The sequence below is a fragment of the Pollachius pollachius genome, assembly GCF_949987615.1.
Source record: "Pollachius pollachius genome assembly, chromosome: 19".
In the NCBI taxonomy this organism is placed as follows: domain Eukaryota; kingdom Metazoa; phylum Chordata; class Actinopteri; order Gadiformes; family Gadidae; genus Pollachius; species Pollachius pollachius.
The window spans coordinates 10,357,769-10,383,020 of record NC_136952.1 but is presented as its reverse complement, the minus strand read 5'-3'; the positions used below and the strand labels follow the sequence as shown (position 1 = coordinate 10,383,020).

General features: G+C 42.5%; 2 protein-coding genes across 2 annotated transcripts in view; one reads left to right on the top strand and one right to left on the bottom strand.

The window, feature by feature from the left end:
• Positions 1-8,484, top strand: part of LOC307090442 (phytanoyl-CoA hydroxylase-interacting protein-like) — a gene marked incomplete at both ends in the record, with an annotated part of 15,743 nt that extends 7,259 nt beyond the window's left edge. Inside the window, 5 exons of the mRNA XM_079757087.1 lie at positions 2,373-2,569; positions 3,834-4,008; positions 5,521-5,638; positions 7,523-7,703; positions 8,110-8,484. Coding sequence (XP_079613213.1) covers positions 2,373-2,569; positions 3,834-4,008; positions 5,521-5,638; positions 7,523-7,703; positions 8,110-8,484 — 1,046 coding nt within the window. The remainder of the gene's footprint in view (positions 1-2,372; positions 2,570-3,833; positions 4,009-5,520; positions 5,639-7,522; positions 7,704-8,109) is intronic.
• Positions 8,485-12,406: 3,922 nt separating this feature from the next.
• Positions 12,407-23,556, bottom strand: LOC307090246 (protein FAM13C-like; the record flags this gene model as incomplete). Its single annotated transcript, XM_079756821.1, has 11 exons — positions 12,407-12,535; positions 13,221-13,322; positions 13,725-13,924; positions 14,210-14,308; positions 14,622-14,705; positions 15,122-15,245; positions 15,788-15,869; positions 17,331-17,412; positions 17,987-18,125; positions 19,291-19,687; positions 23,340-23,556. 11 exons carry the CDS (start codon positions 23,554-23,556, stop codon positions 12,421-12,423), a joined length of 1,641 nt encoding a protein of 546 aa, XP_079612947.1. The 3' UTR covers positions 12,407-12,420.
• Between the last annotated feature and the right edge of the window lie 1,696 nt (positions 23,557-25,252).

Here is a 25,252-nt window from a genome sequence, read left to right as displayed (position 1 = left end):
CATTTCCTCGTAACCTATTGGTAAAGGCTAACACTCCAGTAGACATCTGACTTGTGTAAGCGATAGATAATGGTAGCCTGGTTATGTCACAGCGAGGGCATTGTGTCTCTGTCAAATGAATATAATCCACCTGACAGGAGATATAGTGTGTATTATCTCTGTGACATTGTTAAACACAACCACATACACACTAGATTCACATTACAATCCTTTTATTTTGCAGTGTTTTTTTTGTCGGAAGTGACTTAGAGTAAGCGAATTGAACAGCGATGATATAACCCAAAAAGTGCAAGAATCATTTGAGTACATAAAAATGTATAACTAAGCAAAGCACCGGCTTACCATATAGAACAAGAGATTGAGTTGTTTTTCTTCACAAACCACACATGTATACACACGTACCCACACGTACACACACACACACACACACACACACACACACACACACACACACACATACACACACACACACACACACACAAACACACACCCACACACACACACACACACACACACACACACACACGCACACACACACACACACACACACACATACACACACCCAGATGCCACAGAGAAAATGGCTAAACACATAACCACTAACAAAAGCTGTAGCTCCAATAATAGCTCAGAGCAAATTCTTTGTTGTCTACTGTTTCCTGTGAAGAACCAATTAGATGCTTCTTGTGAACGCACCCCTCAGTCCTATGCTAATAGTCGGCCTGACACTGGCTAGCCTGTGGTTCTCCAGCAGTTGTCTATGCAAATAGGTTCGGGTGGGGCCAACCGCTATTTTCTAACCGCCACAATACGGCTCATGCAAAAGAACAAATATCCCATCTGAGTGATTACCGAGAATATGAGGATGTTATTTGCAGAGCTAATGATATAATGTATTGTGAACAATGTAAGTAACACGCATCACTCCAGTCTGTATAGTCGCTGTGCGCTGTGGTTTCAATGTGAGTTCCATGGATTGTATTCACATTCTTGGTTCCTCAAAAACCTTTTCACATATTAAAGCGATAAGCGTTGTATTGTAAGGTGAGATACTGCTTGTAAGAGCCTTCCTTGCTTCAGTCAGTCAATAAGTCTGACTACTCAATTGCTTATACCTATATAATCATTTCAAAGGGGTCCTTAGTATAAATCCTTTATTACCTGCCCTTGCATGCATGAGGAGTTCATTCGAGAAAGATACAGATGGGTGAGACTTTTAAACCTCTGTAGGTCCGCCGTAAAATTGCTTCCAAGTAAATGTGGCCAATTTTATTTGTCACATTAGCTAGTGACATAGTTAATGGTTCTCCTGAGCCAAGCTTTTCATGCTCTAGGCCTATCAAATGATCCAGATAACTAGCATCTGTACTTTCTGCATCAAGGCAATTCCAAGATGTTGGGGATGAAGTCATTTCCACCCCAAAAGAGTAGAAATCGTTGTACAATCTCTCTGAAAGACGAATCATAAAGTAGAGAGTGGTTGGAAAGAAATATCCACTAAAATGTAACTTTTTTCAGGGAAGGAAGTTTACTTCAGGGCATTATATGGCCTTACAGATGATTCATTGAACCACATTGTTTTACTATAGATTACAGATTCATTGCTTGAAGATCAGTTATATAGAGGAACCCTTTAACTCCTGAACACACACACACACAATCACACACACACACAAACAGTTTGCAGGCAATCCTTCCATCCAGTTGTATGAGAGAGTGCACATTTTGTGACCCAAATACTAAAGGAAAGCAAAGCCTATTTTACTGTGCTTTACTGGCATGTGTGTGTGTTTTACTGGCGTGTGTGTGATATTGGCAATGTCCTAAAAGACTTAATGCGAAAATATGTAATGATGAAAACAAAATGTTCACACATTGAGGGCACCACATAAACCATAGCCATCTCTTTTTCTGTATAAATTTTTAAAAAGTAATGGTGCCATGTGGTTAAATGGTCCTAAACAAAGTGAAGCAAATGTCTAAAACATTTAATATTTTTTCTAATCATAATGGGTCAAAATGTGGCAACAAGATCTTGTGAGTTAATGACAAAACAAAATAGAGAAATGAATCCTTCATTCTGTCTTTCAGGGAAAGAAGGTGTGCTCTAAAAAACATTCTGTCATGTCGACACTAACTTTAAGGGTGAAGGTAAACTTGAGCTAACTAAAAAATGCAAATATTTATATTGTACCTTAAGTTAAACAAATAATTGAACAATGTATCACATTAAAAGTGAATGCAAACCCATGAGCTTAATGTATCGTAATGTTCTTCAACAGATTAACAAACAACAACGAAAGCCGTGAAGATAATACCAAGGACACCGCATGGTATTAATGAATGACCCTTTCCCCTGCTCCCTCACCCAGGAACCCAGTCGGCAGACAGCGGGGTCGGGGAGCTGGACGACCTGCCGGTCCCCCACCAGATCAGCATCAGCAACATCACCTGCGACTCCTTCAAGATCAGCTGGGACTCAGACGCACGCGGGAAGGACAGGATCACACACTACTTCATAGACCTGAACAAGAAGGAGAACAAGAAGGAGAACAAGTTCAAACACAAGGTAGACCCATACACATTGTGACGATTACATTGTTTTATATTCGCTCCCACTAATTACACTTTGAGTAGGCCTAAGTTAAGGCCGCTGTAGGTGTGATGTGAGAGTTGTATGAGAGGGAGCAGAAAAGTGCATAAGAGGGCACAGCTCTTAAATCTTACCCACGACCACATTAAATTCAGATTGTAGTACTAGCTACTACAAACCGATACTGCTAACTACTACTACTACTACTATTACTACCACTACAGGAATACACATTTCCTAAAACCTTTTATTACTTTTGTACTAGTGCTAACTTTAATGACAAAAGCCAGACTAAAAGCCAAACACAACCAACAGTAATCCCTCTCTTTATTATTCAGAAGCTCTATTATAACACTTTTATTTCTCACTTTAATGCTGATGTTTTAACCACAGCAGGGATTTGATGACTCAATGATTTAATAAATTCAGTACTCTCCCCGCTTCCCTTTATGAAACACTTTGTCTGCCCCTAAAAGCAATCAGCCGACTTAATCACTGCTGTGGACCAAACAAACAGTCCCAGCAGTAGTCCTAGCCTACTCTTTGCTTCTCATTTTCTAGTCTTTTTAAGGCTAAATTCAACAACCAAACATTTTTGCAAGGTTCTGATCCCCAATGTCTGCAGCCTAACCTGTATGCATCCAAGATGCCCTAAACGCTTACCTACTCCTTAAGGACATCTGAACATCTCGACCTGGTTGGCGACCTGGTTGGACATCTCCTTAAGGACATCCACTGTCAATTGTTGAATGCTTCTGAGTGTGAATAGTGTGTATATTTGGTCTATTATGTATCATTTCTACCAAGACTTCCAAATCTACAGTAGGTCCATCTCCTCACAACACCCTGTGCATGTGTGCGTGTGTGTGTGTGTGTGTGTGTGTGTGAGTGTGTGTGAGTGTGTGTGTGTGTGTGTGTGTGTGTGTGTGTGTGTGTGTGTGTGTGTGTGTAGACAGTGCTACTTGCACCCTAAAGTGTCTGTATCTCCACACTTTTGGAATTACAATGGAAATGAAGATAATTTCTGACTTCTAATAAAGTAATTAATCGTTGTGTCCGTGTGTGTGTGTGTGTGTGTGTGTTTGTGTGTGTGTGCGTGCGTGTGTGGATTTTTTCTGTGTGTGTGTGTGCGTGTGCGGATTTCCTTGTGTGCGTTTCCATGTGTCTGTGTGTCTATGTATGTGTGTGCACGTGTCCGTGTGTGCCTGTTTGTGTGCGTGTGTGCTTCTCATGCCTCCAGGATGTTCCCACCAAGCTGGTGGCGAAGGCCGTCCCCCTGCCCATGACGGTGCGGGGCCATTGGTTCCTGAGCCCGCGCACCGACTACACGGTGGCGGTGCAGACGGCCGCCAAGCAGGCAGACGGGGACTACGCCGTGTCCGAGTGGAGCCAGGTCGTCGAGTTTTGCACGGCAGGTGGGGACCACATGGAGGGGGTCAGGGTCTGGGTGATGGGGGACCCTCATCCACACAGGTTGGAGTGGTTGAGGCCAGACTTTCGCCGAGGGCGACCTGGTTGGCAGCCTCACACGCTTACAACGCAGTACAGACAGTACAGACAGTGCAGACATTATAGACGGGACATACGGTACAGACATCAAAGACAGGACACACGGTACAGACAGTGCAGACATTATAGACGTTACAGACGGTACAGACATTATAGACGGGACATACGGTACAGACATCATAGACGGTACAGACATTACAGACGGGACGTACGGTACAGACAGTACAGACAGTACAGACAGTACAGACATTATAGATGATAGAGACAGTACAGATGGTACAGAAAATTCAAGCAGTACTGACAATACAAGAGTACAGACAATACAGTCGATACAGACAATAGAAAAGGGTACAAACATTACAGACAATACAGACGATACAGGGAGCACAGACAATATAGACAATACAGACAACACAGAAGATACAGATGACACCAGCAGTATTGACGATACAAGAGTTCAGACGATACAGGCGATAAAAAAGGTTACAAACATTACAGACGATACAGACAATATAGACAATACAGACAATACAGAAAATACAAAGCATAAAGACAATACAAATGATGCAGACAACTCAAAGAGTACAGACAATGCAGACAGTACATACAGACATTCACACAAAGCAAATGGAAGAAAGACAATCAACTGCTGAAACATATGCAGATGGATGCCGCGTGGGAGGGTATTTCCTCCCTGGTTTTCCGAGTTCAGTTTGGGATTTGATGCATTATGCAGGCAATAGACCAGGGTGTGAAGGGGGAAAGATAAGCTCAGAATGATAAGCTGTTTTTCGGGCAGCCATTTTGGGGAGACGAATGGTACTTGATTTCTGTGTCCACCTGGGACTCTCTCGGTCACGAGACTGGCCCTGATGGAGAGATGAGCCATGAGTCGAGGGTGAGAGTGAGTGAGAGAGTGCTCCTAGGAGATAAAGTCAGATGGGAAAGGTGAAAGCGTGTGAAGACCAAGTAGAACAAGGAGCGAGAATTTTGCGTTTGATTTGTTCGAACAAGAACTCAAGTAATATTGTTTTGACAGAGAGAGAGAGTGACAGACTTATAGATGGAGAGACACTGAAAGAGAGAGAGACAGCATCAGGTGTCAGGCTGAGGTAGTGTTTGTGATGGAGAGTAAATTGGAACGTCAGACAGTGCCTGCCAGCCATCACTCAGCTTCTAACGAACCACAGGAAACAGGAAGGTCAAGTGAGATGTGACGTCAAACCTCAAGCTGAAGAAAATACCAAACAATAAAGTAAAAGTGCTAGTTTCTTATGAACGTTGTATCCCAGATGTTCCTTTTATTATTTCTTTCTTCCTTCAGTTGATTTCTCTGACTCTTGTCTTCCTCATTTTTAACAAATTATTATTACTCTCTCTCTGTCTCTGTCTGTGTCTCTGTCTCTCTCTCCTACCAGACTACTCCTCGGTGCATCTGAATCAGCTGCTGGAGAAGGCAGAGGTCATCGCTGGTAGGATGCTCCCCTTAACAGTCCTCTACAGAAACCAGGAGGAGGAATACTTCAACCAGGCTAGGTAACAGATGGAGGTGTGTCGATGTAATGTACAGTGTGTGTGCGTGCGTGCGTGCAGTTTTTTGGCGGCAACATGATCCATGTTTTATTGATGAGTTATTTCTGGTGTTACATCAGGAGTCCGAGTACCTTGCTGAGGACAGGGATGCATGAGGCCCACTGTCTCTGAGATTACCTTTGTCTTTGTTTCCAAACCACTTGTGCAAGGACACTTACAGAATTTATGAGCAGTGTACAGGCAAGGCTCACACATCCAAAGTCTCGTGAGACTCAACAGTGACCTTGGGTTACTTCTATTATTACTGCTCTGTGTGTGAATGATTGAATTCTGTCGTTGACGTGTTCCTTGTTTGAAGATGTACCTTCCGTCTAACTTTCATTGTTCAACACGTTGACTTTGGCTCCATCAGACGTTAACCCATTTCCCTTTTCCAAATATTTGATTGGGGAAATAATGTGTTATGCAAATGTAGGCAAAATTCTGACTTGGACCTCACCTTCACCTACAGACAGGGTCCCTAAAGGTACATAAATACCTTAGTATGAACAGGGCTCTACCCAACATTACATTACACAGAAAACTAATGAGAAGAATCCCAAGTGGTCGGCAACTAAGCTCAGACAAATGTTGATAGTGTGCCTGCTCTTTGTTTGATCTTGGATTCAATTCATTGGTAAACTGGTCGATAACGTCTCTGTTTTTTTTGATTAATCCAAATCACCGTTGTTTGATTGGTTAATTGGTCCACCATGCAGTTTATTTATTTGATGATAGGCTTTCAATTTTTATCCATCAGGGCATTTAAGAGAGGCTGAACTAATTTGCTCCAAAGTGCTCAGGTAGTCTGACATTGCCTGAGCAATTCTCAAATGTGTATTAGTCTGGAACCGCCCAGTTTATTTTCGATCTCAGTTCATTGCCTCTGGACCCAATTGGATAGACCTACAACCATTCACAGCAACAGAACGAGTTTGACACAACAGTGTCAGCCATCTTGGTTGTTTAAACTCCCATAAGGCACTCCTCGGTTCAGTCATCGTATTAGACCCGCCCCCTATTAGATGAACGGTGGTTACTGGCCCGACCCGGGCCAGGACAGCTGGAAACCTATCAGAACGGGAGAGGGCCAGAGGCTTATGTGAGCTTGTGGATTTGTCTGGTTCCTAGGCTAGTGTTCGGCTAGTTTCCCAGAAACACAGGAAAGGTTTAACCAAGCTATCCATCATTTCTATTGAATGGATTATTTGGCTGGAAGTTCATTATCTATCTATCTATCTATCAATCAATATATCTATCAATCCATCCATCCATCCATCCATCCATCCATCCATTCATCCATCCATCTATCTATCTATCTTCCAGCCTTCCCTCCTATCTGTACTTCTCTTTATCCATGTAATACCCATCTGATGAACTGTCAGTTTGATTCCTGCCTTCATGTCTTCTCTGCATGCATGTCTGTCTGCATACCCGTCTGTCTGCATGTCTGTCTGTTTCAATGATGTACGTGTGTCTGAAAGCCTTTCAGTAATGCCTGTCCATGTGTCTGTTTGTATGTTTGTATCAGCATGAGTGCGCACCTGGCTGCAGGCCCTTGTCTGTCTCCCCGCCCATATCTGTCTGCATGTCTCTATCTGCATTTCTGTTCCATGCATGTCTCCATGTCTGCCTGTCTCTGTCTGTCTCCATGTCGCTACCTGTGTGCATGCCTGTCTCTCTCTCTGTCCCCATGTCTCTCCCTGTGTGCATGCCTGTCTCTCTGTCTGTCCCCATGTCTCTACCTGTGTGCATGTCTGTCTCTCTGTCTGTCTCTACCTGTGTGCATGCCTGTCTCTCTGTCCGCCGGCATGCCCGCTGTGCAGTAACCCGGGGTTGTTGTGACAGCCCCTCCTATCGTTCCAGGGACTCCCAGTGTCACCGCATGCTGCCGGCCGTCAAGGACAACAGCGGCAGCCACGGCTCGCCCATCAGCGGCAAGCTGGAGGGCGTCTTCTTCAGCTGCAACACAGAGTTCAACACAGGCAAGCCTCCCCAGGACTCCCCCTACGGACCCTACCGCTTCCAGGTATCCCACACATGGACACACACACACACTCACACACACACACACACACACACACACACACACACACACACACACACACACACACACACACACACACACACACACACACACACACTCATGCAGAATTAGCACGAAGTACTTCCAATAGTTACTATCAATATCTCTGATGTGGGATAATCTAAAAGACTGATTGGTTTATAGAGAAATGTCAACGAAATCATCATCCACATCCATCCATCCATCCGTCCATCCCTCCGTCCACATCCATCCATCCATCCATCCATTCATCAATCATCCATCCATCCATCCCTTCTCTTAATTGTCAAAAATATCTGTTGCACCACTGTAACTGCGCAAGACAATAGGTGGCAACGTAAAGTTATTAACCGTAGAACGTCCGCTACAGGTGCAGGCAGAGGTGCTGTTCAACCAAAACACCAACCTCTACTTTGGGGATTTCTACTGCATGTACACGGCATATCACTACGTCATCCTGGTCTTGGCCCCTGAGGGCTCCAAAGGAGACTTGTTCTGTAAAGGACGGTTACCTGCTCTGGACAGATCCAACAACAGGTTCCTGACCTGTGTGGAAGGGGAAGACGGCACGCTGAGTTTCCAACATGCACAAGACGTCATTCTGGAGTTGGTCTACACGGAACCAGTGGACTTGTCCCTCGGAACGGTAGCGGCAATAAGCGGCCACCAACTACGTAGCTCGTCCACTGTCAACGCTAAGAAGGATCCCAGCTGCAAGATCTGTAATATTAGCGTTGGACGCTAATTTTGATGAGCTTATCAAGCTAACCCGAACACTCCCAAGGTAACATCGGTCAGCTATATCAAGCTAACTCAAAAGATCCCAAGCTAACATTGGTTATCTCGAAAGCTAACCAAAAACTTCTTTGCTAATATTGGTTAGCAAGCAATCTAACTGAACCCTCCCAAAAGTTATCATGTTCACCAGTGTTTTAACTTAATTTGCTAACCATAAACTTTATTTTCAGTGGGTCAATTTGCAGTCCAGATATTCAACTGCTGTATGTAAAATTGAGATCTAAATAAATGTCCTTGCACATTCATTTGTGTATTTTACCCATTTTGATGCCAAATGTAGCATACCATAGTGACTTTCTGGATTATCTTGCAGCGACCATGTTACTCTTTACTGCACTGTGACTGAACGATGACTGCTTCTTAGTAGCAAAGCAAAATTAGGATCTTAGGAAGATAAGTCAGTAAGTCCTTTTCCAAGGTGCATGATGTGTTGATTGTTATCACAATTTTGGCACTGTGTAGAAATAGCTTTTCTCTAGTTAGCCAGTGTATGTAGCCTATATCAGATGTCATATTTTTCTGTTGCTCAGTCCCTTAACAACGTAAAGAATTTGTCACATGCTTAACACCGAACCGTCATTTATCACTTGCCTCAGTGATTTGAATCTAATTTTACTCTACAATTAAAATGACCATGGGTCCTATCGTTTTATTGAGTTTATGACCAATGGCTGCAGGCAGTAGGATATGAAATGGGTGGCTGCTGACCTTTCTCAGTATAAAGTGTCTTCTTTGCTAACATGGTTACACATAGAAAGTCTTACAACTACATGAGCACTTGGTCTTCGGAACCCGGAGTAGGCCTGCAGAACCCAGTGCTATTGAGAATCTTTCTTGGTTAAAAATTGAATGCGGTACAATCTTGAATAACTGCAGTAGGGTTGTGGCATTGCTGCAGCATATTTTTCTGTTTTTCTGTTTGTCTGCTTTGTGCAGTGTTAATTATTCTTGAACATATCAAATATGGTGTGCTTATCTAACAAAATAAACAGGTAAAAAAAGTTTTTTTTGCAAAATATTTAATTTCAAGTCATAAAAAAAGTTGTTGCACAATGAACTGGAAGTCATTTTTTGTTGTCATATCAACCATTTGTCATTTACGAGAGCGGATTTTCTATTTAAATAAACATAACATACCAACACCAACACATACAGACATGCACAGAAAAAGTAAACAACCAACCACTACGAAACTACAACACAATCTTGCTGGAATTTTTAAGTCTGTTAGTAGTTTGTACAATCCCAGATATGTTCAATTACACACAGTGCAATCATACTTTCAGTTCTCCCTCAAAGCCTCTGAGATATACTGCATTTACACTGAAAAAACTGAGTATGGACCGGCATTAATGTAAAGACTTGTTTTCTACAAATGACCCCAATACTCTTCATAAATAGAGGTGTAATGAACATTTTGAATTGTTTTTTTGCCACTTTGGTCTCTGAGCCAGCCAATAAGAAGCCCCACTCTGATTGGTCCAGGGAATGTAGATTCTACACATGTATACAGGGCCCTCACAGTGACCTAAACCAACCAGACTAATATGGTTTGACATATATAGCACAGTGTGTCCACCTCCTACATGCTGGGTCAAGCTAGAGCCGTCTAGCCAGTGCCAGGGATCCCCTACCTCCCTTCAGGTCAAGTTGTGGCAGTCCCTCAGTTCTAGGTCAGATGTATTGGACCTATTTGGATGGGATCTTAAGGTTTATTGAGACCTCTGTCTTGTATAATGTGTATGGTTAGTCCTTAACTGATACCTCACACCAGAAGTCAAGAGTTGTCAAAGGTACATTTATACATTTCACTTATACACTACTTAAAATGCTTTTATTTTTTTAAACGTTGTTTTTTTAAACATGGTTCCCTGCGACCAGCTTTAAGCTCACAGACAAGTATGCAGTATGTGTGATTCTATATATATATATTTAATAATAATAATAATAATAATACACAGTGATGACGCTTCACTGATTTCACTGAAAAACACACGTGCAGAAAGAAAAATGGGATGGATTTGCGATCATAAATCATTCACATTCATTTATGGATATAAAACAATACAATACAATAAAAAAACAATAAATAAAACAAACAGCAGTCCAATGTGTTGAAACAGTAGGACTTTTCAGTGAACAGTACCATCCTGAAGAATCACATGCAACACAAGATTTTTACAAACCCTGCAATACATTGGAGATAAAGGAAGGCTCCTCACTAAACGCACGAAGGGCCTGTTTGAGACCAGGTTCTTCCTTTTGTGTGACACCTATGCGTCAATTAGGTCCTGAAGATAAAAGTTAAAACAAAGCACTTTTACAAACTTCCTCATTGTCACATGTGATTTGTTTACTTAACAGTTTTAAATTTTATCAATTATATTTAACACTAGACATTTATTAGCTGCTATTTGTATGGTTTGCATACATTGTGTGCAAATGTAAACAGATTAACATGTATAGAGGAGTATGTATGAATACACATATTGCATATGAATCCAAAGGAAAAATATGGATTAAAATGCATAATACTCTTAGGCTTTGGCAAAATATAATATCTTCTCATTTAATGTGCCACGTATGGCATAAGGAACGGTTATTTTTCCTTTTTTTGTCTGGAACTATCACAAGGAGTAATTTCCACAATAAAGTGAATCCTTTGAAGATTCATATGTAAGTTATCAACATGTCATGCCCATCATTTTAGAAAGATATCCTTCGACTAATTTCCACTTAAACATAATCTGAGCCATTTTAAAGTGAAACAAGGATAAACTATTTTCTATCTTGTCATTGAGCAGAAGCTTTTCTCCAAAGCGATGTGAATACAGATCCATTTCATTCAGGATCATTCCGATTCTGTAGGCACAACTTCTACTGAACGCCTTCAATCAACCAATCAAGGGGGCGAATCTACCGCATAGTTTAGATGACTGTTGATAAAAAAGAGGTGATATTGATGCAATATGATCAAATTTTCTGAATAAACTGGTCCAACTGAAACTTGTTTGCTCTTTGAACCCCACTATAACCAGCGCCAACACGTTCAACAGCAACAACAATACATGGTCAACACTTATCACACATTAAGTTTCAACTTGACAAAGTGCTTCTATGTATTGAGCAGCCCTCTGCTGTCCTTTGTTCTTCTCATGCCTCCTCCTCAGTATTAAAGTGCATTCTAGTGTCAGTGTTGAAAGCACCCCTTGCCTGTTCCGACCCTCTGGATTATTTTTTTTAGGGGGTTCATAAATCATAATGTTATTTACACCACAGAAAAAGGTTTTATTTGCTCAAATTAATAATAGCGATGGATCCCTACTTGCCCAGGAACTACATATATAGGAGCGGGAACAAGTGTCATGTAAGAAAATAACGAGTTTACAAATCGAACGTTGAAGTCGAGAATGTGCACACATAGACACTCAAGGTCATCACAATAGATAGAAAAGTCTAGGCCAAGGTTTTGGTCTCTGAAATAGAATCTGTTGAAAGGTCAAAGGCATTTTTGAGTTGATCAGTTGATAGGTATCATTGTTGCTGAGTCCACCTAAAGAGAATCAATATACACCTTAAATCAATTCTATCATTAATATTGATGACCCCTCACACGTATGCAGCTATGCATCTCAGTGAGTACACTTGGGAGTGGACTTGGAGGACAGGACATGAGGATAAAGTCGCTTTACGTTTACGCTTCCTGCGTATTCACAGCAAGTGAGCACACTTGAGTCGACTTAGTGTACACTTCTTGAGTCGACTTAGAGTACATTTATGCCATTCACTTTTCAGGGTGCACACTGGTGGCACAAAAATGAACTATTTGTACATGTACGGTACTTTAATTACAAAAGAAGACCTGGGAGTAGCGTTGCTGTCGCTAGTTCACTTCCTGTTTGCTGATGAGGATCTCCAGGAGGCGGAGCTTAGCCTTGAGCTGCTTGTACTCCTGGTACTCCTCCGACATGGGGGTGCGGTCCTCCTTCTGGCACGTTCTGTGAGCAATAAACACACAGACACAGGTCACTCAGAACCAACGGTTCTCAGCCACAAAGGAATAGTAGATCCGTTGTCGTTGTCGCAAACAACATATCTATGTTGTTTGCAAGAAAAAGGGATGAACAGAAGATGTTGATCTCAGAGAGGATGCACAGCACACAACATAGGACTAAGCATTGTGTAGCACCTTATCCTAGCTGTCTTTGTTGGAAACAGGGAATGGGTTAACCTAGTAATTGTGCTTGGTACTTGTTTTTATGAATAAGTTAACTGCAACTATAGCAATAAATTAATGTTTCTCTTTCCAAAAGACTTTCTGCAACTTAAGTAATTTTTTTAATAACCTAAATATAAAATCATTTATTTTTATTGCTCGAAATAAATATTTTTCTATATTATAAATTAATACGTTTTTTGACCAATGAGATCGCTTGACATAACTATTTTTTTTCCAACCAATAAGATGGGTCCATTTTTTTTTGCAACCAATCAGATTGCTCGAAATAAACTTATTTTTTAAAACAAGATAACGCACTACAAACCGAAATTTGGTCTCAGTAAGATATGGCCTTTAAGCTAAGAACCATGGTATGGCAAACTAATCTGACAAATCATGCTTCAGAGCACTCTGCTCTGAGGTCAGTACTTCTGGGTGCAGGCCAGAATTAAGCGGTCGCTCACCTTCCGGTCTGTCTGTAGAACTCGTCCTCAAACTCCCTCAGGCCTTTACGGATCCTCTTCTTCTCCACCCGCGTCTCGCGCAAACTCAGCACCAGCTCCGACCTGCGCGGTCAGAAATTGTTTTAGAAAAAATCCTGAAATGAAGGAATCCGATGTAGATACAATATACTATCCAGTAAATCCGAATTTTATGTGGGTCCTTCCAATGTATTGATAATAAATTATCATAGTAGGTCATTTATTTTTTGGGTTATATTACAATATTATTCATGCGAAACAAAACATTTTTTCACTTGTTTCAGTACAATATGACAAATGTATGTAATCCCATGGATATCTCTGCTAACGTGTTACTACATGCATATTAGGTATGTGTCTGTGTCATGGTAAGAGCTGTTATAGATGGTAGATCAATTCTGATTGGTTTCCTCGTTAGGGAAAACCAATAGATTTTGGCTTTTGGCTTTTTCCAGTAAGGTGTCTCCATGGTGACATGATGTGTACCTGGATGCTTCGTGGAGATTTATGACCGTGATGGGAGACTTCTCGCGGACGTCCTTCACCTCCACTATCGGAGACACTAAGGCCGGGTCACTGTCCCGGTCACTGTCCTCCTCATTGGCCGCTTGCCACGTCACTCTGCAAGGGGGCGGGGCCGGTTGATGGTGGTTGGTGTAATCTTCATCTGAGCCCTCTTCTTCCTCCTTACCATGACGGAAAAGATGACACATTATTTATTCTGTCGTTTTATAGTTAAAATGCATTTACATTTACATGTATAGGATTCTCAATCCAATGTTTTACACATTGACACATTGAAGATCATTTTTTGTTTTTATTGTCACAAAGGATGTTACATGGTTGAAAGGAAGTGACATTTAGTTGCATGAAGTGACAGAACTCGCAGACGACACTAAGAAAACATTTATTATACATAATAATAATTCCCAAGTCCCATAAGATCTATAAGGGTCCAATGAGCCTCTTACTATGGTGGTGATGGTGGTGGGGCTTGCACACAGGAGACGCTTGATCATCTGGTACCTGTCATAGAGAGGCTTCACCAGGTTCCTTCCCTGCTTAGAACCCTGGAGGGAGAGAGAGAGAGAGAGAGAGAGAGAGAGAGAGAGAGAGAGAGAGAGAGAGAGAGAACAGAGACAGAACAGAAACAGAGAGAAGATGTCAATATGAGGTATATAACAGGAAAAACAGATATCCATTTGAGAAGAAAGCGAAGAGTGAAAAAGCGAAAGTAAAAAGGATGGGAAGTAAAAAAATAAGATATGCAGACATTTGTCTTTGAGTTCAGTTTCGGGTTCAAATGCATTTGTGTTGTTGTTTTGATTGTCTGACTAAATGACTCAATGTTATTGTGATGTGAGGACTGCAGGTCTCCCTCACCGGTCGTCCGTGGAGACTCTCGAAGTACAGCAGACATTTCTGTAGCGTGATCTTCTCCAGCACCATCTGGCCCTGAGTCATCTCCTAGGGACCCCACACACACAGGGTCAGCATGGAGTCAGGGACACTATTAGCAGGTATACACACACACACACACACACACACACACACACACACACACACACACACACACACAGTAGGAGCACACACAGTACTCGGGGCATACACATGGGACACACACACAGCACGCACAAGGAACTTGCAGACAGAAACAAAATACAAAGCACACACAAGCACATAGACAATCACACACACACAAGCACACATACACAGAGACACACAGAAGACACACAGCACTCGCAAAGAACATGCACATAGAGACACCAAGACACGCACACAAACACACATAAATGTACGCGAGCGTTTACTAGAGACTATATACAAACTCAAGCTGTGTCACACACAAACAGCACACATGCATATTGTGTTTGGTTCTTTACCTTCATATTGTCAGGCAAGCCTAATGTTTGTCTCTTTTCTCGTAGCCTCCCGAATAGTGACTCAACCGTTTCCTCTAATGTGGGTTCGTGTTGCTCTGGCTCCCCCTGCTGGCTAGAACCGCACCTGCAACAAGATCGAAAGTGAATCAACAGTGACTAGTAAATAAAGTTTAACGTTAAATTCGGGAGTCACACTCAATTAAAGTTTGCCAGTGGTCTATTAATCAAAGGTAAAACTACGAAACGGATAAAACTAATGATAATGTTAAATGATAAATTGTCTACTGCACTTAGAGCAGGTAAAAATGTAAATAAATATAACTTTAAAATGATTTATTAAAATAGAAGTTGATAAATAGTAAAAGACTTGAATCATCTACGTTAGGAGCAATAGTTGTACAGCAAATGCATCAAGGGATTTTTTGTTGGCGATACTCCCTCATTTTGAGAGGCCTCAAGAGAGTTGTAGTACTTTATAATCCTAGATCAACCTAAACATAACCTAACCTATTTCACCATAACTGTCTGACGTAAGAAATATATTGGCAGTTTCAAACACAACAACATAAGTCAAATTAAGTAACCTTCCAAAGCTCTTAAGCTTCCAAAATGGAGGTGGTCATTACGAGGTGCGATTTACAAGCCCTTTAATAACACGAGGGGTACCTGGAGAGCTGACTGGAGTCCCCAGTTGGGCCCTCCGGGCCCAGGTCGTTTGAATCAAACACAGAGTGTCTCAGCTTCATCTCTAGGAAGATATAGCACCCCAAGAGGACACATGGAAGATAACATTGTCTTATTCATGTTGCATTATTACAAATGATTCAAAAAAATACAGCAGTCAAGCATGTCAAATAATCATATCATACTCTGCTTTCATATAAATATCTCAAATATGGATTATAAATGATTCGCATAGCAATTAAATAAGAATTCTACCAAACCACCATTATTCACAGTCATTACTTCGTTATTCAATTAGAGTAAAAACTGTCTATAATATCCTTTTTTAAAATTAATTTTCATAAAGTACAATTTTTAATGCTTGTTTTGACAGTAGCTGCGTTTCCATCCCCCTGCTTTTATGCAAATTTTGAAGTATTGAATCAGTAAACGGTGATGGAAACACCAAAATTCGCATAAAAATTCCTCAATTCGCAGAAAAGTTTATCCGCTCGCTTGAGGTGGTTTTTCACTTATGCGAAAGAGAGTAAATGCGCAAAATGGGAGATGGAAACACACCTTTCGAAACAGCTGTGGCGTAGCGAACATTGAACACACAGGACTGACAACGTCTTTTCGATTTCCGCATAAAGACCGGCCATAGCAGCCCTGCCGACATCAACTTGTAGCGTCAATATATATTTATGTTTTTAAGCGTTTGTATACATAGACATCCTATATGATATATATATATATATATATATCATATAGGATGTCTATGTCTGTATATCCTTTAATTATACCGTGTCCATTAATCCCTGATATATGGATACCTACTAAGTAATTCCAGTGAAATTGTCTGTTTAGCCTTCAAAACGAGAGCTGGTAAATTGTGAAAAATGCATTAAACTGTAATCAGACGTGGTTATATGCTATAGACCATATAGTATCTGTGGTATAAAGGCTGGGGCAAATTTTAAATTATAAATATGTACACTTCATGTTGAAAGTATAGACCGTCATGATTCCCATTGAAACGAATGGCGCGGTGAATAGTCTTCAAAATGAGAGCTGGTAAATTGGGAAAAATGAATTAAACTGTTATCAGATAACACGGTTATATGCTATAGGGCCTAGAGTATCTGTGGTATAAAGGCTGGGACGAATTTCGAATTATAAATATGTAGCTACAATGTATCCTTTAAATACGTCCATGGAACAGATAGCCAATGTGAATAATAGATACGTGTGTGGACCGCTGAAGAGGTAAAACTTTTCTTGCTCTCATCGAAGAAAAAAACATTACAGCTATTTTAGATGGAAAACAACAACACAATTCCACTATATATCAGAAACTAAGAGCGAGCATGTTATCAAAAGGATACGACAAGCCCTGGAATGTGTGTAGTTTTCCGCCCCAACCAATTGATGGAAACGCACCTAATCAAATTCCTTTTTTGCAAACTTTCTAAAGATTCAGTTCACCTTTAGATGTAAACGTGACTAGTGACTTTGACTGTGTTGATGAGTAATAACTCATTCTAACCTTTGAGCTGTTTGCGTGACTTGGCCAGGTCCAACATCACCTTCACCATCTCAGGGTTGGCATTCTTGTCGTTGTAAGACGGCTGAAACATAAAGACAACAGGATAAGCAAATGAATGAAACAGAAAAACAAAGCGGGAGACTGAACTCAAGACTACTTTGCTACTATTTCTATTTAGATTTAAAAACAATATTGAAACATATTGAATTTATTTATAAAATAAATAAGGCCAGCGAACTCTCTACATATAGAACAGTATTTGACACATTTGAAATAGCACATTTGAAAGTACTATCACCAGGCAACTATCACCCCTTTTCTTAAAGGAACCCTATGCATCTGTGTGGTAGTAGTGTGCTTCTTTCTGTATACTAACTGAATACACAATGTATTTCTCAATTACTAATTATGTTTGTAATTACCCTGATCATTTGTGTCATCCAATACTATCATTGTTATTTGTACAGTATACATATATTATTTTTATGTATTTCAATTCTAAACGCAGTCTTCTTGCATTACCACAACATTCCCAGCAGATGGTGCTAAAACAACGGTTAAAATATAGGTATTCAGAAATAAACACAGTGTTTGTTGGGGATTCCCTCAAACATGAACCTGTTGACTCCACAGCTCTGTGTTCAAAGACTGCACACCTTGTAGTTCATTTCCTGTTCGAAGCGTTCCTCGAAACGGCGGACTTTCTTCTTCAGGGTGCCGATGTGTCGAGTGAGGAGAGGAACGGAGGAAGGAGACACCACCGCTGGTCCCTCGGTCCGCTCACGACCTCTTGCCCTGAGGAGAAAGGAGGTCAGAGGTCAGAGATCGTCATTGTTCTACCACTCCTGCTCTTCCTCTATTCTCTTCCTCTTCGTCTCACCACTGTTATGAAGATAGGCTTGGGCTGCAGCTATAGTTAAATATATACCAGAAAAGTATAATTGCAATCAGTGAAATATAAGATGTAATTTATTTAAACTAATATGAATTGGGTTAGGGAGCATAATAAAAGTCTGGTATTTTAATTATACTTTTTATTATACTCTTTTATTCAGACTTTTATTAAGAAGAGTCTGAGTATATACATGGCTGCAATGGAAGAGATGAAAGCTATTCATACTCTTTATCATGAAGTCAGTTAGCCTTAATTAGTGTCACTGCATTTCATGCACAGATGACTCCGGACTATAGGGCATGTGTGCAAAAAATGAGCGAGAGACACACACACAAACACACACACACACACACACACGCACACACACACACACACACACACACAAACACACACACAGAAAAGGCGGACAGACACAGAGACACACAAACACAGACACACAGGGACAGACACAACCATACACACTCAGATCTACAAAGTCAAATGCTGTTATAACTAGTATAACTAGCCCTGGCCAAACCAAATGAGCTGTAACACATTGAATTAAAATTCACAAAGACAAGAGGAACCAAAGATGAAAATAGAACATGAAATATCCCGCCATGGGGGCAATCGCAATGAAACTTAATTTCTTTGGTTGCTGCGGAGCGGAGCGGAAAGTCATCCGATGACCTGAGGGGCTGTTCTGAACACTCATTGTGATGAACCTGTTATCCACCAGACATGGCCTCTGGCAGTACCGGAAATACACAGACGGACAGACAGACAAAGAGCAGAGAGAAAGTGAGAGAGAGAGAGAGAGAGAGAGAGAGAGAGAGAGAGAGATTTCAGACAGCCGCACAGATTTACATACAGACACCAGACAGACAGACAGACAAACCACCAGAAAGACAGGCAATGAGACAGACAGACAGACAAACAAACAGAGGGAAGCGAAAGAGAGGGAGCGAGAGTGAAGGAGAGACCGGAAGATAGCTAGACAGTAGACAGATATTCAGACAAGATACAAGGACGGACAGAAAGAAAGAGAGGTTGGGCCGGCAGACAGACAGGCGGCCGGACACTCACAGCATATACTGCTGGGCGCAGGGCGGCGAGGGCGCGGCCTCGGGGTCAGAGTTGAACCTCAGGCTGTGGCCAGAGCAGCGCGGCGACGGCAGTGGGCTGTGGCCCCCACCTATCAGGTGGAGGAGGGCCCCCGCCCCTCCGTCCACCTCCCCTCCTCCCCCTTCCCGCCCGTCTTCCCCTCCGTAGACCGCCAGCACCCCCCCGAAGTCGCCGCTCGCCCCGGGCACGCCGCCGCCGCCGCGCTGGGGTGAGTAGGGCGAGGGGTGGGGGCTGGGCGGGGGGGTGAGGGGGTGCAGAGGCTGGAGGGACGGGTGGTGCTGCTGCTGGTGGGCATGCAGAGGCGCCAAGGGCTGGTGCTTGGTGGACTGTGGGGGTCTGGTGTAGACCCTCAGCGACTCTGAGGTGGAGAAGACACAGCACAACACACAGAGACAGTGTTGCTGTTAATCCCTATGAGTCTTTAGAGGATGCCTCTGTCGTAAGCATCTGCATAATTCAGATACAGGTCATAGAGGTTAGGCTAGGGAGGCTGCAGATACGGGGGATCGAACCCAGAACCTTTCGGGCGGGAGTCAGGAGTAGGACATCCATGTCGCGGGCTACCCTATTGTCACCCCAGTATTAAGCACATCACCAGGGCTGGGTGTTGGATTCCCACGGGGGCCACGCCATGCTACAACACGTATGCACTCACAATACTGCAAGATGCTTTGGATGGAAGCATCAATTCCAATGGCGTATATTGTCAGCAGCCACTGATGTGACCAGACTGCTGTCAGCACGGGATGAGTACTTTTAATTTAAAAAAAAATGGGCATAGAACTCCTACAGACATCCTTGGCATGTATTTGCTTGTTTCCTATGGAAACAAGATCAAGCAGCAGCAAATCTGGCAGTTGCTCCGATATTAGTTGCACTCAGCCTCACTCGGAATTTGCTATGAAAACAATATTCAGTGTAATCTTTCACATATAGAATTACCCTGCCTGGCTGACTGTCCCATAACAATACCCACTTTATGCCAAGGGAAAATATAGACAAAAATGACACATTTATTCATAATGATGATTACATAGAAGGCAACCTTAGAAAAGCGTCGTAAAAACTAATCAGATATGTGTCAAATATATTGCACGTAAGATAAGATCAAGTATATAGAAATATAAAGATATATCATCCTAAAAAAATAAATATATATATACACATAGAAAACCGAAAGACCACTGAGCTGTTTGGCACATGGTGCTTTACAAGATGACGTTCATAACACCGTGACAGAATAAGGAAGACAGGAGGAAGAGATAGGTATAGAGGGGAGACGGAGCTGTTGGGCATATTGGAAAGGCTCCGTCATCAAGCGGTGAGCCTTGCAGTGGCTTTAAGGAGGCAGTGTTGAGCCTTGCAGTGGCTATAAGGAGGCAGTGTTGAGCCTTGCAGAGAAAGGCTTCTCAGAGGATCTACTGTTAGCGCCTGTGCTGTGCAATCAGCAGCCAGCCCCCACTTGCCAGCCTTAGAGTCAGAGTGTGTGCATGTGTGTGTGTGTGTCTCTCAATGTATGTGTGTGTCTCTCTGTATGTCTGTGTGTGTGTGTGTGTGTGTGTGTGTCTGTCTTTGTGTCTGTTTACTGTGTGTGTGTGTGCGTGTGTGCGTGTTCTATAAATAGCAGAGTAGGCATGGCTCAGCAGACTGCAGACTGCGGTGCGCACAGCCAGGTGGTGTGTCTTGCGTGAGAGAGGGGAAGAGCGGCGCACGCGCCATGCTTCCTGAAACCTGAATTAATGATGACATTTAGTCTCTGCTGTCACGGCCGCGACAAATAAACGCCCGAAATCGTATCCGCACACTTAAATACTTGTATGTCCCCCAGGTACCGCTGTGATGTGATTCAACTTTTTTTTACTGCACATTCCGTACATTCTGTACATTATTTTATGATGAAATTCTCAGTCATACCCAAGATGGTGTGACAACGTCACTTAATTTACAGAGCGTAATGATAATGATTGAACTAGATGTGATTTACATAATTACCAAAATATTTATATAGCGTGTGGTTTTTAATGCATTTGTAATGTTTCTCCTTCAAGGTTTTGCTTAACTTTAAAACAAAACACATTTGCATTTGAGTCATTCGAAAGTTGCTTTCATCCAAAGCGATTGAGAGTAAGGGAGTGAAGCACAATCAAAGCATATAATCAAGAGTGCGGAGTGGGTATAGGAATAAGCATACAAAGCTAGCAGAGGTAGTGGATAACCCTTTCTTATTATAAAATTCAGATGAAGCAAACCTGTTTGTTCCATTAAAAAAAATGGCATAGGTGATATATTAAGTATTAAGGTCAACAACAGACACCTGCCAACCAGAGTTCATCAAAGAAAGGAGATTGTGGTATTGTACGTATTGCACGCAGACCTTCAGAATGTAGGCTACCGTATACTCAAGTGTGTCTGCGCCTTTATGTGCTACGCGGCCTCGCTAACAAGCGCTATATAACGCAGCTCGGTGCAATGTAGCCACGATATAACGACACTCAGTAATGATGACACACTAGTGAGAGCCATGTAGAAACAGAAACAGCTGTTTCGTCAGGGTGAAGCTGTTGATTTTAAAACGCTGAAGAAATAAGTGGCACACCATGCTAACAGAGGAGAAAGAGTGAGTGAAAGCGGAGAAGGAGAGAGCGCGAGAGCGAGAGCGAGAGAGAGAGAGAGAGAAGGAAAGACTAGCAGCAGAACCCTAGGGTACAGGGATACAATTAATGGTCACAGGAAGTTAGTGGACTGATGGATTGAAAGAGACAAACTACCAATAAAGACGACATGGCTAGATAAGTGGATTAACACAAACGCCCTTCATATTGAACTGTCTCCTATAATAGTGATACTGCTCTCAGGAAATCATCATAAACCATATTTAAATAATTAAAAAGCAGCAAACAAACAGCGTTTGGCGCGGTGAAACGATGTCCTCTCTGATCTCAGAGGGGATTGAATGGTCTGGCCCCGCAGCAAGGAGCTGAACCAAAACCACATGGATGAGTGGCAGTTTGCCCAACTTCGGTCACCCAGGGCAACAGGATAACCAGTGCTGTGGAGCGTTGTGGGGTCTTTAGGAGGAGCATGGTGATATTATATGTGTGATGCAGATGGCTGCCTATATGTTGTAAATAACAAATAGAAATGAACGGATGAAGTGGCAATATGTAGACGTCATGTCAACTGTGGGCTGAAATAGTGTGTGTGTGTGTGTGTGTGTGTGTGGGTGTGTGTGTGTGTGTGTGTGTGTGTGTGTGTGTAGATGTGTGCGTGTTTGTGTATATGTGTGTGTGTGTGTTTGTTTTTTGTATTTGTTTGTGTGTGTGTGTGTGCGTATGTTTGTGTGTTTTTTGTATGTTCGTGTTTGTGTGTGTATGTGTTGTGTGTATGTGTGTGTGTGTATGTGTATGCATGTGGTTGTGTGCGTAGGTGTGTGTGCGCGTGTGTCTGTGTGTGTGTCTGTGTGGGTGTGAGTCATACACAAAGTCATTCAATTTACAAGTCAATTTGGATCAATGGCTGGATGACGTTATTGCTTTAACCAAAATGTGATTCAAGACTAAATACTAATGGAACTAAAGGAAGGTCAAAGTTCAATAAGTTCAAACCATCACTGCAGCCCAAATGTTACAAAAGCTAACACCAACAGATTTTCTTACTACACCCAGTGGTCTTAATAAAATAATCCACATCCACATAGATCTGTATTTATAAAGAGATGGTTCAATGAAACTAGTGACGTGAATAAGAGCCAGGGGGAGGAGGTGCTGGTGGTTTGCGTGGTGTTGGTGGCGGTGGTGTGGGTGGTCATAGCTGTAGCAGTGCAATGAGGAATGAGCGAATAGCCTAAACGTAAACGCACCGAATAACTGATTGGATGTTTTCTGGCAAAAGCAGAGCAGTCGTGACGAGCAGAGGTTAAGGAGCGATGTGATGGAGAAACAGAAGTACGTTACAGCGAGGAACACCACACATCAAAAGACACCGGGTCATGACACGCTGTAGTAGCCTACCTGGAGGGCTGTTTTCGTCTGCAGGACAGCTATGACACAGAGCCAGAGTATTGCCTTCCTTCTCTCCGCGAACGCCCATGGCACACGAAGAGCGTCCCTGCTCTTTGCTTCCTAGGGGAGGGGGGCTATTCTCTGGAGACGACCCTAACGACGGGCCGCCTTCTACCTCCAGCGCCTGGAGCTTCAACAGGGAACTTTGTAGGCAAAAGCAGAACATGCTTTTAGAGAGTCCACACGACGCCAATAAGCTAGCCAGTGAACTGCTGGAGGGGGTGTGGAGGGTCTCGGTCTTGGAATCAGTTTTGTTCCCACATTGTCACGGAAACTAGGGCAGTAAGGCAAAGTGGCTGCAGCACTTTCGGATTTTTTGTGATTTTATTTTTTAATTGTTGAAGCTTCCGATGCTTATGCCTTCTTGACAGAACACGCGCGAGCATGTGGATTTTTTTCATTTGCTGATCACGACGGGTTCGTCTACGCTGGTCATTAGGCTACTTTTTTATTATTATTATTATTATTATTATTATTATTATTATTATTATTATTGTTACTAAATCCTACACGAAGCGAAGTAAAAAAATCCTTCTAGTCGAGCCAAGAATAATCCCCCAAATGGAATTCATTCGCAGTAATAATCCAGCAAGCGCGTTTCCAATAAATCACTCAAGCCACCAACCAGTTCCAATGCAGCTTCATCGCATTTGCGTCAAAGACGCCGTTGCCAGATCCTCTCCGCTCCAATTACACAAATCTAAATATCGCGCATTGCATCCCCTCTGTCCTTCATGAACGAATTCCAGTCTTCAGTTCGATTCTGAAAACCATCGGGTGGGATGCACATTAAAGATATCCGTTTTCCTGACGCACGCTCGCCGAATGAATGAATGCTTGCGTCTTCTCTGGTTGCCTTCGTGTGACTGCGCGTATGGGGCTACTGATGATGCTAATGCTGCATCGCTCTCCTCCCTACCACCCTCTCTCTCTCTCTCTCTCTCTCTCTCTCTCTCTCTCTCCCTCTCTCTCTTTCTATCCAGCCTATCCCTACCTATCTCTACCATCGTGTCCCTCTCTCTCCCCCCTCGGTCCTTGATTATTTATACACCGGTTTGCAGAGGCGAGAGGAGGGGGCGGAGGCAAGTTTGGCGTCACGCACACTGTCCACCGAGGATCTACGTAGGTCTGACTCCTCTGATAGGCGAAGGGCTGGGAGTGGGTGAAGTTGCAGTGTGTGAGCAGGGCGGCTGTAAGGTAAAGGTGTGTACGTAATGTATAGGTAGTGAGTGGGTGCAAAATAGGATTGAATCGTTCTAGAGAGTGTGAAGGAATGTGGAAATTATGAAATTACTAACATGATGAAGGAATAAATTGAGATACGGATGGGCTATTCGAAAAAAAGATGCGTGGGAAAGATTGTGGGATTCTCTGATTTTTTGGGTGGTGTGAATGTTACCCAACATCAGTGGGAGCTGGGTGCTTCTCGACGTGTGTGTCTGTGTGAGTATATGTGTGTGTGTGTGTGTGTGTGTGTGTGTGTGTGTGTGTGTGTTAGATGAGTAATGCCCCGCCCTGGCTCCTTCTCTCATCGCCTCTCTCGCTTCCTCCCCCATTTGAGCTCGCTCTTTTTTTTTATGAATGAAGCTGCAATCCTAGCCCACACCCTTTACTACACACACAGTCACGCTCACACACCCACACACACAGGGTCGATAGGAGATAGAAAACAGAAGACGGTATATGACCGACGCCTACACATTCTATATCGTGTGTGTGTGTGTGTGTGTGTGTGTGTGTGTGTGTGTGTGTGTGTGTGTGTGTGTGCGCTTGCATTTGTGTGTGTGTGTGCGACAATTCCCACATGTTATTTGACACAAGCAAATAATCCGGGGAGTTATTGAATTCCCTGCTCAAGGGCC